This window comes from Myotis davidii, unplaced genomic scaffold (assembly GCF_000327345.1).
Source record: "Myotis davidii unplaced genomic scaffold, ASM32734v1 scaffold32, whole genome shotgun sequence".
In the NCBI taxonomy this organism is placed as follows: Eukaryota; Metazoa; Chordata; class Mammalia; order Chiroptera; family Vespertilionidae; genus Myotis; species Myotis davidii.
The window spans coordinates 639,070-652,675 of NW_006286587.1; the positions used below are offsets into that span (position 1 = coordinate 639,070).

The window sequence follows — 13,606 nt, forward strand, 5'->3', positions numbered from 1 at the left end:
CAGAAATAATATGAATTCCCCAAATCAGAATGACTGTTATGTTGTACTACTAGATATACACTAGTAATCATCATGAAGACACGTAATAACATGAAAAAGTTATCTATCCCAACATTTTTAACACAATATACAAAAGAATACAAATTTTTTAAATCCCTCCTTTGAAATAAAAAGAACACAATTATATTATATATCATTTTCAGCTGCCAAAATAGAAAAGTATATTTCTTCTTAATGACAATATCAGTTCTGAGGATGATGTTGTAAAAAGTGTAGCTGTGTCTGTTTAGTAATAGAGCAAATCTACTCAAGGTTTAAGAAAGTTAATTAAAATGTTTACATTCTTTCACTCAAAAATTCCTTTCTTAATGGTTTAAATATAGAATGATCTTTATGAACAAATATGGTCATCCCCTTGTTTGCAAGTGGAAAACTAATCTAAATGTCCAACTACCAAGAATTAGTGAAGTAAACCGTGGTATGTTCACTTAATGAGATACTAAAGTCACTAAAATGTTTACAAAGATCTGAGATGTTTTTGATGGTAAAGGAAATAGAGCCTGGCCAGTGTGGCTCAGTGGTTGAGCATCAACCTATGAGCCAGGGTTTGATTCCCGATCAGGGCACATGCCCATGTTGCAGCTCAATCCTCAGTGGGGGGGCATGCTGGAGGCAACCTATCAACGATTCTCTCTCATCATTGATGTTTCTATCACCCTCTCCCTTCCTCTCTGAAATCAATAAAAATGTATATTTTTTAAAAGAAATAGAAAGTTGAGTATATAGTAAGATCACATGACCCAACAAGCAGACAAAGGCTAACATTGAATGTTTGGGGTGTTGGGACTCTATTTTCTTTCCAGTCATTCTTTAGTGAGCATCCTATGTAAAAGCCTATGTGGTCAAGACGCCCTCAGACCATGACACCCTCACGCCGTAACAAGCAATCACCAGGAGGCTGTGTGCAGTGAGGGCATGCGGTGAGGCTGGGGGTCCCACAGCTTCGGCCTACCTCTTTGGGGCAATCCAACGAGGAGCTCCAAATGGGTGGGCAGGGCCAACCTCTGTGGGGCAATCGATCGTGAGGCTCCTGAACTGTGAGAGGGCACAGGCCAGGGAACCCTCCCCAAGTGCACGAATTTCATGCACCAGGCCTCTAGTTTATATAAAATATTTTTAAAGCAGAATACATAAATTATGAAATGTACGCATGTGGGTCTGACCAAGCAGGATTCAAGAGCAAACTGAATGTCTTTACTCTGTTACCTCATTTAGTCATTACAGCCACAGACAAACTTACTAACTGAACTAATCTGATAGAAGCTTATATGAAAACTAAGACTTTATGGAGTAAAGTCTATAAGCAAGTCAAAGCACATTGGAATTCTCCACTCGAACCTCTTTCACCTCCAGGGACTTAGGAGTTATCTTAAATATACTATCAAATCCCAATGTCTAATTGCACACTTTTCCTTTTGTTTTTTCTCTTTACTCGATTTAAAAGCAAGTATGCCAAAGATTTTCCTACATAAGGTTGTATACACAGAACCACACAGACCATACTTCAAAGAAAGTTTTAATCGATTTTCAAAAACAGTTTTGAGCATCCAGGATTTTTACTCTAACCACTAGGCAATAGGTGACTGCGTTTCCCCTTTGTTGATTTATGCTTGTTATTTGTGGCAAGTGTCTGCCTTCCCAGCCCCCGACCCCTCTAGGCTAGGAGTACAAAACCCTTTTGGGTTACACCTGGCAGATAGATTGGGAAGCTAGCCAGAGGTTTACATCAACCCTACTTTACAGTTTGTGATGCTCAAGGTGCCGGTTCCTGTGACACTATCTGAGTCAACCCACCATTAACACTTCTGCCAAAAGCTGCTGCCAAGTTCACCTACCTGATGTTCTACTCCTCAGCCTTCTCCTCTGCTGGGAATATCCTTTCCAACACTTCTAAGGAAGCCTTGGTAAACCCTTTCCGTAAAGAAAATTTATTTTTTAAATTGAGGTCCAACTCACATAACACAATTAACCACTTTAATTTGACTTGGTATTTAATGTATTTACAATGTTGTCCAACTACCATTTATCTCTAGTTTCAAAACTTTTCATCACCACATAAAAGCACTCCATATTCACTCTCCAGTTCCTCCATCCTCATCCCCTGGTAACTTCTGATCAGCTTTGTCTCTCTGGTTTTACCTATTCTACGTATTTCCTGTAAAAGGAATCAATTATGTAACCTCTGGTGTCTGGCTTCTTTCACTTTGCAATGTTTTTGAGGTTCATCCAAGTGGCATTGTATCGACGACACTTCATCCCTTATATGGCTAATATTCCATTGAATGTATATCCCACAATTTGTTCATCCGTTCGTCCACTTATGGACAGTTGGGTTGTCACACCTTTTTTTTCCCCTCTGGTTAATCCTCACAAGAGGATATGTTTTCCATTGATTTTTAGAGAGTGGGGGCGGGGGGAGACAGAGAGAAATATCAATGAGAGACACATCGACTGGTGCTGGAATCAAGTCTGCATCCAAGGTACACACCCCTGACCTGACACTTCAGTCCGAGGCCAACACTCTACCACTGAGCCAAACCTGGCATGGGCTGTTTCCACCTATTAATTATGAATAATGCTATATACCTAGGAGTGGAATTTGCTGGATCATGTGGTAATTCTATGTTTAATTTTTTAAGAAACCGCTGAACTTTTTCTATAGTGGCTACATCATTCTACATCAGGGGTCCTCAAACTTTTTAAACAGGGGGCCAGTTCACTGTCCCTCAGACCGTTGGAGGGCTGGACTATAGTTTAAAAAAAAAACTATGAACAAATTCCTATGCACACTGCACATATCTTATTTTGAAGTAAAAAAACAAAACGGGAACAAATACAATGTTTATATTTGCATGTGGCCCGCGGGCCGTAGTTTGAGGACCCGTTCTACACTGTCACCAGTAACGCACAAGGACTATTTCTCCACATAGTTGTCACTTATCTTTTTTCCATTAAAGCCATCCTAGTAGGTATGAAGTGGTATATCATTGTGGTTTTGATTTGCATCTAACGACCAATATTAAATACCTTCTCATGTGCTTGTTGTTCACTTGTAAATCTTTGGAAAAAATGTCAATTGAATTCCTTTGCTGACTTTTTAATTGGGCTTTATATGTTGTTAATAATCCTCACCCAAGGATATTTTTTTCCATTGATTTTTGGAGTTGGGAGGGAAGGAGGGGGAAGAGAAAAACATCAATGCGAGACACACACTGATTGGTTGCCTCTGGCATGCGCCCAGTCTGGGCTAAGGACTGAACCTGCAACCCAGGATGTGCCTTTGACCATTAATTGACCCATAACCCTTCGGTATGCATGTTGATACTCTAACCATTGAGCCACACTGGCCAGGACCTCATTGGGTTTTAAATTCATCTTATTAAATTATAAAGGTTCTTTATAGTTTAGATCCACAGTCGCCAACTGGTGGTCCGCGACCACTGCTGGTCCATGAGATCTGAAAGGTTGGCAACCGCTGGTCTAGATAATACTGGTAAACCCAGATCAAAGATTTGTGAATCTTTTCTCCTCATCTGCAGGTTGCCTCTTCATTCTTGATGTCCCTTGATGCAGACATTTGTAATTTTGATGAAGTCCATTTTTTTTCTTTTGTTGCTTTGCTTTTGGTGTCCAACCTAAGAATCCATCACCAAATCCAAGGTCAGGAAGATTTATGTTTTCTTCTAGTAGTTTTATTATTTTTGGTTCTTATATTTCAATTGCTGATCCATTTTGAGTTAGTGATATATAGAGTAACACAGAGATTCAATGTCATCTTTTGGATGCGGTTATCCAATTGTCCAGCACTTGTTGAAGACTATTCTTTTTCCAGTAAAAGATTTGGCATTATCAAAAACCAACTGACTGTATTTGCAAGGGTTTATTTCAATTCTATTCTATTGGCCTACATCTATCTTAATGCCAGTGCCACACTGTTCTGATTACTGAAGTTTTATGGTAAGTTTTGAAATTAGGAAGTGTCAGACCTCCAACTTAGTTCTTTTTCAAAGTTGTTTTTGCTTTTCCATTTCTGCAAAAGCCATTGGAATTTTTACAGGGATTGCACTAAACCCACAATCACTTCAGGAAATGTTGCCATTGAATATGAGACCTTTCCATTTAAAATTTCTTTCAGGACATTTAGTTTTCAGTGTACAAATCTTTCACTTCCTTGGTTGTTTCATAGGTATTCTTTTGAATGCTATTATAAATACAATTTTTTAAACTTCCTTTTCAGATTGTTCATTGCTGGAATATAAAAATACTAGTTTTTGTCTGATCTTGTACCGTCTTGCTAAATTCATTTATCAGTTCTAGTAGCTCTTATGAATTCTTTGGGATTGTGTGTGTGTGTATACATTAGAAAGGAAGAAGCAAAACTACAACTATTTTATATATATATAAAATAGTTGTAGTTTTGCTTCTTCCTAATTTGGAACTTTTTTTTTTTCTTGTGTAATTGCTCTAGCTAGAACTTCCAGTACAATGTTGAATAGCAGTACCCAAAGTGACAATCTTGCTTTGCTCCTTATCTTAAGAGGAAACGTTTCCGTAAGTCCCTTTATGTTTAGAAAGTTCACTTCTGTTTTTAATTTACTGAGTGTTTCCATAATATAATGGTTGGGAAATTCTGCCAAATGCTTTTGCTGCATCTATTGAAATGACCACATAATGTCTTTTTTCTTCTATAATATGGGTTATGTTGAACCAAACTTACATTCCTAGACAAACACCCCCTTACTGCACATCTTTTTTTTCTTCTTTTTTTCATTAAGTTCTCCTTTAGATTTAGAATTGTATTCCCCAAGGACAGTAATTTAAGAACAGGGGTGAGCCCTAGCTGGTTTGGCTCAGTGGATAGAACATCAGACTGCAGGATGAAGGGTCCCAGGTCAAATTCCGGTCAAGGGTATATACTTCAATTGCAGGCTAGATCCCCAGCTCTGGTCAGACACATGCAGGAGACAACCAATTGATGTGTTTCTCTCACATCAATTTTCTCTCTCTGTGTCTCTCCCCATCCTTTCCACTCTTTAAAACCCAATGGAAAAATATCCTTGGGTGAGGATTAATGAGAACAAAAAAAATAGTGGTGACCTCTTATATCTGTACCCAAGTACTAGATTACTACTGCTCAATGACCATTTTATCAACTGAACATAGGCTTTGGGTAGAAGAAATCATGGAGGCCCCACAATTCAAGAGTTGGATAAGGTTACATGTATATATATAACCCTAGGAGAAAGTCACATTAAATTATTCCTATCAATAGGATTTTCATTTTTAGTACTAACTTCATACTTTATTGTACAAAATTAAAGTACTGCTCAAGAAGCTATTTAGATGAGTTCCTTCCAAGGAGAATACACAAAGTCCCAAGCCTCTCCAACAGTGTATGTTTATTTCAACAAACCGACCTTTGCCAGTTTGATAGGTTAAAATATCTCGTTGTAGTTCAATTCTGTAACTCTCTTGGTAGGAGGTTGTGATCTCTGCAAATGTGTAGAAAACTATTTTAAAAGGCAAACAGTTAAGATTAAGGCTAATTTTTCCAAGGCGCACCCCTTCTTGACTCGATTAAGCACCTGACACTATCAAAGATTTTTCTAAAAATGAACAGAAACACCAGGTGCACTTATAATATCCTATTAAGAGTTTATTAAGAAATGCTGTTTCTCAGGCACACAGAAATAAAAGGACTATGTACAGGCTTTCAGGAAACAGGCAGGGAGCTGAGGAGGGCCAAGATGAGTCTAGGGCCTTGGTGGGTGCATTCCTGGGGGAGGGGGCCCTGTAAGGGAAACCAGACAATCTGGTGAGACTCCAAGTACAACAGCATAACAAACAAACCGGTCTGTGGTAGTGTGGCCCTGGTGGACCGGGACCACGCCTCTGTGGAGCTACTTCCGTAACTCTGTGGCCAAGGATCAAAGAAGGCCTGAAGTAAGAGTAAGGAGTTTAGTCAGTGCCTGATCTGCAAGTCAAATCCCCATTCCTGCCCAGGCTCCCAAATCCTGCAGTTATCAATTAGAGGGAGGTATGTGCTGACTGGTGACACCTCTGGGGCCAATTAGATTCCCATGCTTACAAAACCCAAAAGCAGAAAACTCAGACTAGAGACATAGGAATCACCTAGTGTGACGGCTGTGGGTTAGCTTAAAAACCACTATGGCTTGGTGAAAAGAACACTGGTCTGAGAGCCTAGATACTGAATTTTCTCTGGGCCTATTTTCTTACCTATAACAAGGGCTGATCTATGTCACCATTTCTCAAACTGGAGTTAAAAAGATATACATACTAAATAGTATATAGCAAAGCCCAGAGCCCTTTCTTATTTACTAAACACTACAAACCAAAGAGTGTAAGAAAATTAATTCCATGACCTTTATTGGGGACCCTCAGAATGCATTATTTCACAGTGCCCTAAAAACACTCCTTGGACACTGAGAAGTACCTGGGTGCAGAGGGAGTTAGGTCAATTAAAGAAATGCTGTTCCCTCTTTCCTTTCTGGATTAAGTTGTCCTCTAAGAAAGAGTTCATTTCACTAGGCTAAAGGCCTGAAAGCCCAGAGGTATAGTCAAAATTTCACCTTCCCTCCACTTCCCATCCCAATATGGCTCTAGGGAAGGAAGTCTAAGTCACTGCTGTGAGCATTACCTCGCATTCCTGGTGGAGGGGGCCGCATTCCTGGAGGGGGCATGCCCATTGGAGTTCCTCGTCCAGGGGGGATTCCCATTGGGGGACCCATGGGAGGCCTCATACCAGGAGGTGGGCCCATCATGCCTGAAAGAGAAAAGCCCCCAAAAGATAGCTCAAGTGTCTGTCAAAAGGTAGCAAAAAAACATACAAGCTATCTACCAAGTTCTGAGACAGATGGACCATTCCACTCCCCAAGCATTTCCTAGCAAACTGGGACTTGAGCCAAAGAGGTGGGAACTCCCAATGGCTCTTGTTCCATGGTAGTCAGCCAGGCTGGATCTCAGAGTAATCCTGCTTAACTATAAAAACTCATCATCAGTTTCTGTCAAGGTATGTCTCATCATAAATCCAGCTCAGGCATCTTTTAGCAATTAGCAATGCTCTCCTTATGGGCTTCTTACCTGGAGGGGGTGCCCCTCGGCCCATAGGTGGGGGAGGACCTGCACGGCCCGGTGGGTACTGGGTTGGGGCGCCTGCAATACTAGCTGTGGCAGCAGCTGCAGCAGCTGCAACAGTGCCTCTTGCTTGTGGGGTCATCACCTAAGAGAACACAAGAAGAGAATTAGGCAGAACAGTCCAGTGCAATGCTGCATCCTACTCTCCTCCCCAACCTGGTAAAGCAGCAGACACCAAATACCCTAAACTACCACTCAGGCCTTAAGACTTTGCATTTAAAACCATCTTCTAGCCCTAGACAGTTTGGCTCAGTGGGTAGAGCATTAGCCCACAGACTGAAGGGTCGCAGGCTCGATTCTTGTCAAGGGCATATATCTCAGTTGCAGGCTCAATCCGTGGCGCCAATTGGGGCACATGCAGGAGGCAAACAATCAATGTGTCTCTCTCACATCATTGCCTCTTCTATGTCTCTCCTCCTCCCTTCCACTCTCTAAAAATCAATGGGAGCCACAGCTGGTTTGGCTCAGTGAACAGAGCATCGGCCAGTGGACTGAAGGATCCCAGGTTCAATTCCGGTCAAGGGCACATCCCGGATTGCAGGCTCGATCCCCAGTAGTGGGCATGCACAAGGCAGCCAATCAATGATTCTCTCTCATCATTGATGTTTCTATCTATCCCTCTACCTTCCTCTCTGAAATCAATAAAAATATATATTTAAAAATAAAAATGGGAAAAATATCCTCGGGTGAGTATTAACCAAAACAAACAAAAAGCCATTTTTCAGAGATCAAGCTTGAATGCCCAACCCCCATCTTCTAGACTTGAGTTAAGGATGCCCAACACAAATTAGAGAAGGCACCTGCATTTTCAAATAACTAGTAAGTTATGACAGTAGATTTCAAATGTTGTCATAGAAACTTTTTGCTACAATACACTCAGCTAATATAACTTTCATGAATGTCTTTACTAGTACCATCATATAGTTTACAATGACAAGTTTTCCTTTTCACTTGATTCTAGGAACACATACACAAAGCACCATGAAACACTGATAGCCTGACAGTCATAGGCTGGTCATTCTGGACCCTTCCCAAACTGTAGAGCCTCCCTCTATCCTTGAACCACCAGACACTGGTGCCTTTCCCCAACTCCTCACCTGTTGGGATGGTCCACCAACCCCACGAACTGGCCCAGCAAGTCCTGCGGGGGCCTGGGGCATGGGAACACCAGCTGGGATTCCTCTGCCAGCAGCCCTGCCGATCCCCGGGCCCCCAGCAGCTCCAGCAAGTGGCACTCGGGCAATGCCAGTCTAAAAAATAAAGAAATAAGCTAAAATGCTTGTGGCCTAGAAAATCAGATGTACATTTTGGAATGCCATTGCCAAGAGAGCCTTAAGAGCATCATAGGGCATCAAAACAACTTACAGACACTGCCCACCGGTATGTGGTAACACCATTACTCCTCCACCTAAGATTATATGCCTAGCTGTCACCCCTGGCAGGCTCAAAGAGTTTAAGGGTAAGTCTAGAGAACATGCCACAACACGACCACCTATACGCATTCCCATGAAAATAAAACTAACAAAGGGCCAAGGCTCCATTCAGGAGGGTGCAGTAGACAAGAGCACTTGACGTGGCATCAAAGAAACATGAGGTTCAGTCCCAGGTCTGAATCTCACCTGGTGGGTGACAGTGGGGAAGTAATCCCACAATTTTGAAACTGTTTCCTCATCTGCAAATAATGGAATTATGACAAAACTGCTTGTGGTCATGGAACGTTTACAGTGGGCTACATTAGAATAGTAAATTCTACTGGAAATGGAGTGCAAGAGTTATATAGTGGTACATATTTTTTGAACAAAAAAATATGTTAACATCACTTGCAGTCATTTATATTGAAAAAAAGCTTCAACTGAAGTCCAAAAATAAGGAAATTACTAGGATAGAGTACTCTGTACTCACTTGAGAAAATATCTTAAGTCATTCCACTAACATGACTTATACACAGCAAGTACAAAAATATTTACATTAAGTGAAATATCAAAACAAAATATTACAAGCATATTATGTGTTAAATACTAATATATATATATATATGTATGTATATATAGATGGACAAAAACCAGTATAAGAGAAATATTCCTTTGATAAAAAATGTCAAAATAAAAAAGGGAAAATAAATTTGATTAGATTCTCTAAAATCTGCTCTACTTCTAAATGTAGGTTGGTGTTTACAGAATCAAGAATGCTTGGGATTAAATGCCAATGTCACCTCTTACTACAGAGTAACATTGAGGTAGGGCTGGGTTTTCTGTGACACCTTGAACAAGTTACTAAAACCTAGTTTTTACCTATAAAGTGGGAGTAATTTTGGTGCAAGATGGCTGCAAGGATTACGTAAAATACTGCACACGCTCAATATGGCTTTTCCCTGCCACTCTGCTCGGACTTACATCTTTGGGAGGGGGTCCCTCTACTGTCATTGAGACCAGGTTCTCCCCTCGAAGGAGCACCAGCCCGAGGACTCGCTTCTCTTCTCTTTCCGCTTGTTTTGAGTTCTTTGGCCTAAAGACAGGTTTAGGAGAAGAAACAAAAAAGCAAGCATTAGAAAGAGGGTAAAGTTCATGTTCAGCTACCTAGGGGCCTCTAAGATTTATTTTACACTCCATCCCCTGACAAATGGTTCATAAACTTTCCCCAAGACAGCTCTTCTAGACAGTTTTCACAGGATGTATCTGTAACCCCAAGGTGGTTGATTCCTATGCCAAGAGGATGCACAGAACAAGAGATAGGACAACAGTCAAGAAAGCCCAGCCATGGCTCAATGTTATTCTGTAACAACCACACGTCATCTTTCCTCAGTCCATCTTCCCTGCTATCTATCACTGTGCTCCCTCCCTTCAACTTAAGGTCTTGTCAGAAGGCAGCTGAAACAACTCCTCAAGTCAACTGAATCCCACTCACCACCACGTACAAGTGGGTCCCTAACTCACATCAGAAATAGAAACCATAAAGGAAAAGTAAGAGGTTAACTACATAGGAACTACACCTCTGTCCTCCAAGCACAAAAACAGAAATCTCCAAACAACCACAGCCAGAAAAGATGAACAAAATATGAATGCAATCTAGGAAAAATAACCACAGGCAGGGAAGGAAAGAAAATCCCAAAGGCAGTACGCTAAAAAGAAAGAAAAAATACCTGATCAATGTAAAAATCAACTTAAAGGTTTCTTTCTTTTTAATATATATTTATTGATTTCAGAGGGGAAGGGAGAGGGAGAGAGAGGAGCATCAATGATGAGAGAGAATCCTTGATCAGGAATTGAACCATGACCTCCTGGTTCACAGGCTGACACTGAGCCATGTCGGCCAGGGTAAAGGTTTCATGTTAATGCTATTTTATAATAAATTAACAGTGTTTTTCTGTGGGTGGATATTTTTCCCCCTTTTTATGCTTACCTATATTTTTTATTTTTAATTAAAAGTATATACTATCTTTCACAATCTTAAAAAAAAACTTTTCTGGGCATTTTAATTTTTTCTCATATATTTTCCTTTATTTTAAAAGAGATTTTCTAATAAACATTTTTTTATTGTCAGAATAAAGTTAGTTTCATTTGAAAAAGAGAACTGTTTGGAATAATTCTACACTGATCTGCTGGCCCTTCTCTAATGTGCATACCTGGCAATCAGCCATGCTACCACATTTTTTGTCCTATTCTTCTTAACCTCATGCCACAAAGAAAACAACGGCCCCAAAAGGAATCAAAGGGATTTCACAGCTGCTGACAACATGGACACTGCATGTGGCCAGAGAGCTGAATGACCATGAAAATTATATAACCTCTCTGGGCCTCAAGTTGCCTTGAATGTAAAAATAGGACAAAAAGCTAGACCACATATTTTAGGTCAGAAACTTAAGATCTGGGAGTCTTAATATAAGGGAGTCATCCAATAACTTATGGAACTATAGAAATCTAGTTATTTCTATAAATGCCAACAAAAATCACTGGCCCCAAACCCACAGGGGAAGCTGAGCACTTACCCTGAAGAGGGTCAGAGGCTTCTTAAAGCAGTTTCAGACCAGGCTGCATTGGGAGAGCCCTTTAGGCTACAGCTTTACAAATAGGTAATGAGGCCAGAAAATCAAGCTCTCCCCCCTCATACACCTGTGGGGAGAACATGACAGCCCTTTACCCCAATACCCAGGGGCATGAGAAAAGAAGAGAAACAAAAGCCTAGCAGCCCTTCTTACAACGAGTAATGTGCTAGAACTACAGAGCAAGGATTGCTGGGCTAAAGAAAGCGACTTAGGTGTCCAATGTCTCCATTTAAATCTGCCCTCTACAACAGGAGAGCAAACCAACAGGAATCAGCTAGCTGTATCACCACCTGTCACTTGTCACCCCACCCCCCAGTCTATCCCCCTCATCGAAATGCCTCCCCACACAGCCCATTCCTCACTTGATCTTCCTGAATTCATCACAATCGCATAGGATCAAATTCATATGCTTGTCGAAAGCCTTGAAGGTGCCAATGAAGATACGACCGTCTTGCAGGATGCACCTCATCCTGTAGTCGATGTGCTGCAGCATCTTGCTGCTCTTGCCCACAGTCTGCAAGGAGAAATCAGCAGGGAAGAGAGAGAAACATGGATTTGTTCCAGTCATTCATGCAGTCACTGGTTCACTCCCATATGTGTCCTGACTGGAGATTGCACCCACAACCTTGGCGTATCAGGACTACGCTCTAAGCAACTGAGCTACCCGGCCAGGGTGGAACCACATATCCCCTCCTAGTCCTTCCTAAAAACCTGCTACAGCCTGCTTTTCTATGTACCTATCTTGCTTAGTACAGCCACAGTCCCTTCCCAGGAATTCTCCCAGGTTATACCCCATGTTCAATCCTGACCTCTGCCCACTCCTGTTTTTGTCCTTTCCCTTCAAATCATCTTATTACAATTGCCTTTGTTTAGGCTGGGTAAGTTTCAGTGGTGACCAGTGAACCTATAGGTCTCCAAACTAATCCAATCCATGCATACCTGAGATGAGCCACCTGCCACTGTGAAGATTACAGGTGTGTGTCTCCAATGCTGTAAAACACCCACATTCCGTTAAAGAGCCAGTAAACCAGCTGGAATGGGACTGGCACTAAAATCCAAGCAGCCAGAAGCTTATCAGAAAGGAGCTGATCAGCTTGGAGGTGAGAGCAGAATGCCCCAAAGGAGAATTTGTTAGTGAGCCTTCAAGACTACCTCTAGCAGGGAAATTTTCTGGTAGCCAGGATACGAATTAGTTTGAACACATAATAGAATATATAACTTGCTATCCTTCTTAATTAACCCAACATTTTCTGCTGTATAGCCTGGCTTGCAATGTGTCTTTGCTAAAATGGACTACAGAGACATCACTACAATGCTGGGTGCCCTTGGCAGTTATATTTCTCTCTAGGAATAAATGGCCTGGCAGTTGATCTGCGCCTCAGCCTAGCATCAATCTGACTGGCCAGTCCTAACTGTGCACGCTGTTCACCTCTGTGAGCTTGGACAAGTACAGGTTTCTGAACCTACAAACGTGTGAGTCAGAACCTTGGATTCCACCGGGGAGACCCAGGTTATGCGGCTCAGTCTCCCTGAGATGACCCTTTAACCGCCTTGTCCTCAGGCAGCTTCTTGCCACACAGACCTCAATCTTCATGGCAACATTTCTTGGCCCATTAACAGTCAACACTTACTGAGTGTTCACTTCATGCCAGGCACTGTGATAAGCACTGTATGTCTCACTTAATTCTCAAAATCAGCTCCGTTACTTTTGCTCTTTTACAGATGAGGCCACTGAAGCTGGGAGAGGCGGGGAAGTCTGCCCTGTCTCGGAGCCAGGAACCTCATCAGCCCGGGCCCAGCGTCTCCTCCTCTAACCAATTCCCCAAACAACAGCCTACCAGGTTTCCCTGCTTTCTCGCCTACTGAACAAAGTGAGCTTTGCAAACACAGAGTTCCCATCACGTTGGGGGTTAAGTTCCTTCAGGGGCCTGGCGCACTGCCAGCAAGATTCCGTGCCCCTGAGGCCTTTAGGAACCAGGCTCCCGCCGGCTCCTCCCATTCCCCCTCCAGGGACTTCCTATGCTTTGCACTTACATCCCCTCCCGTTTTCGCGGGCACAATCTCGACTCCGCTCCGGAACCATCTACTCCGGAAAGCGTGCTTGCCCCGCCCCCCTCGGCGCCGTTACTTTTAGCAGTGGGTCTCAACCTTCTAGCCCTTTAAATACAGTTTCCCATGTTGTGACCCCAACCATAAAATTATTTTCGTTGCTACTTCATAACTGTAATGTTGCCACTGTTATGAATCGTAACCTAAATATCTGATATGCAGGATAGTCTTAGGCGAACCCTGTGAAAGGGTCGTTGGACCGCCAAAGGGGTCGCGACCCACAGGTTGAGAACCGATGAC

At 42.0% G+C, this 13,606-nt stretch overlaps 1 protein-coding gene across 2 annotated transcripts in view; it reads right to left on the reverse strand.

Moving 5' to 3' along the window:
* Window positions 1–5,690: 5,690 nt before the first annotated feature.
* Window positions 5,691–13,606, reverse strand: part of SNRPB (small nuclear ribonucleoprotein polypeptides B and B1) — a 28,516-nt gene continuing 20,600 nt past the window's right edge. The window contains exons 4-9 of one of the 2 annotated variants that reach the window (XM_006758016.2): window positions 11,620–11,771; window positions 9,609–9,720; window positions 8,313–8,465; window positions 7,162–7,300; window positions 6,719–6,844; window positions 5,691–5,851 (exon numbers count right to left, since the gene is read on the reverse strand). In XM_006758016.2, the coding sequence (XP_006758079.1) occupies window positions 5,814–5,851; window positions 6,719–6,844; window positions 7,162–7,300; window positions 8,313–8,465; window positions 9,609–9,720; window positions 11,620–11,771 (720 nt within the window). In that variant the 3' untranslated portion in view covers window positions 5,691–5,813. Of the gene's footprint in view, window positions 5,999–6,718; window positions 6,845–7,161; window positions 7,301–8,312; window positions 8,466–9,608; window positions 9,721–11,619; window positions 11,772–13,606 lie in introns of both variants that reach the window. The other variant, XM_006758015.2, reaches the window with a different exon arrangement.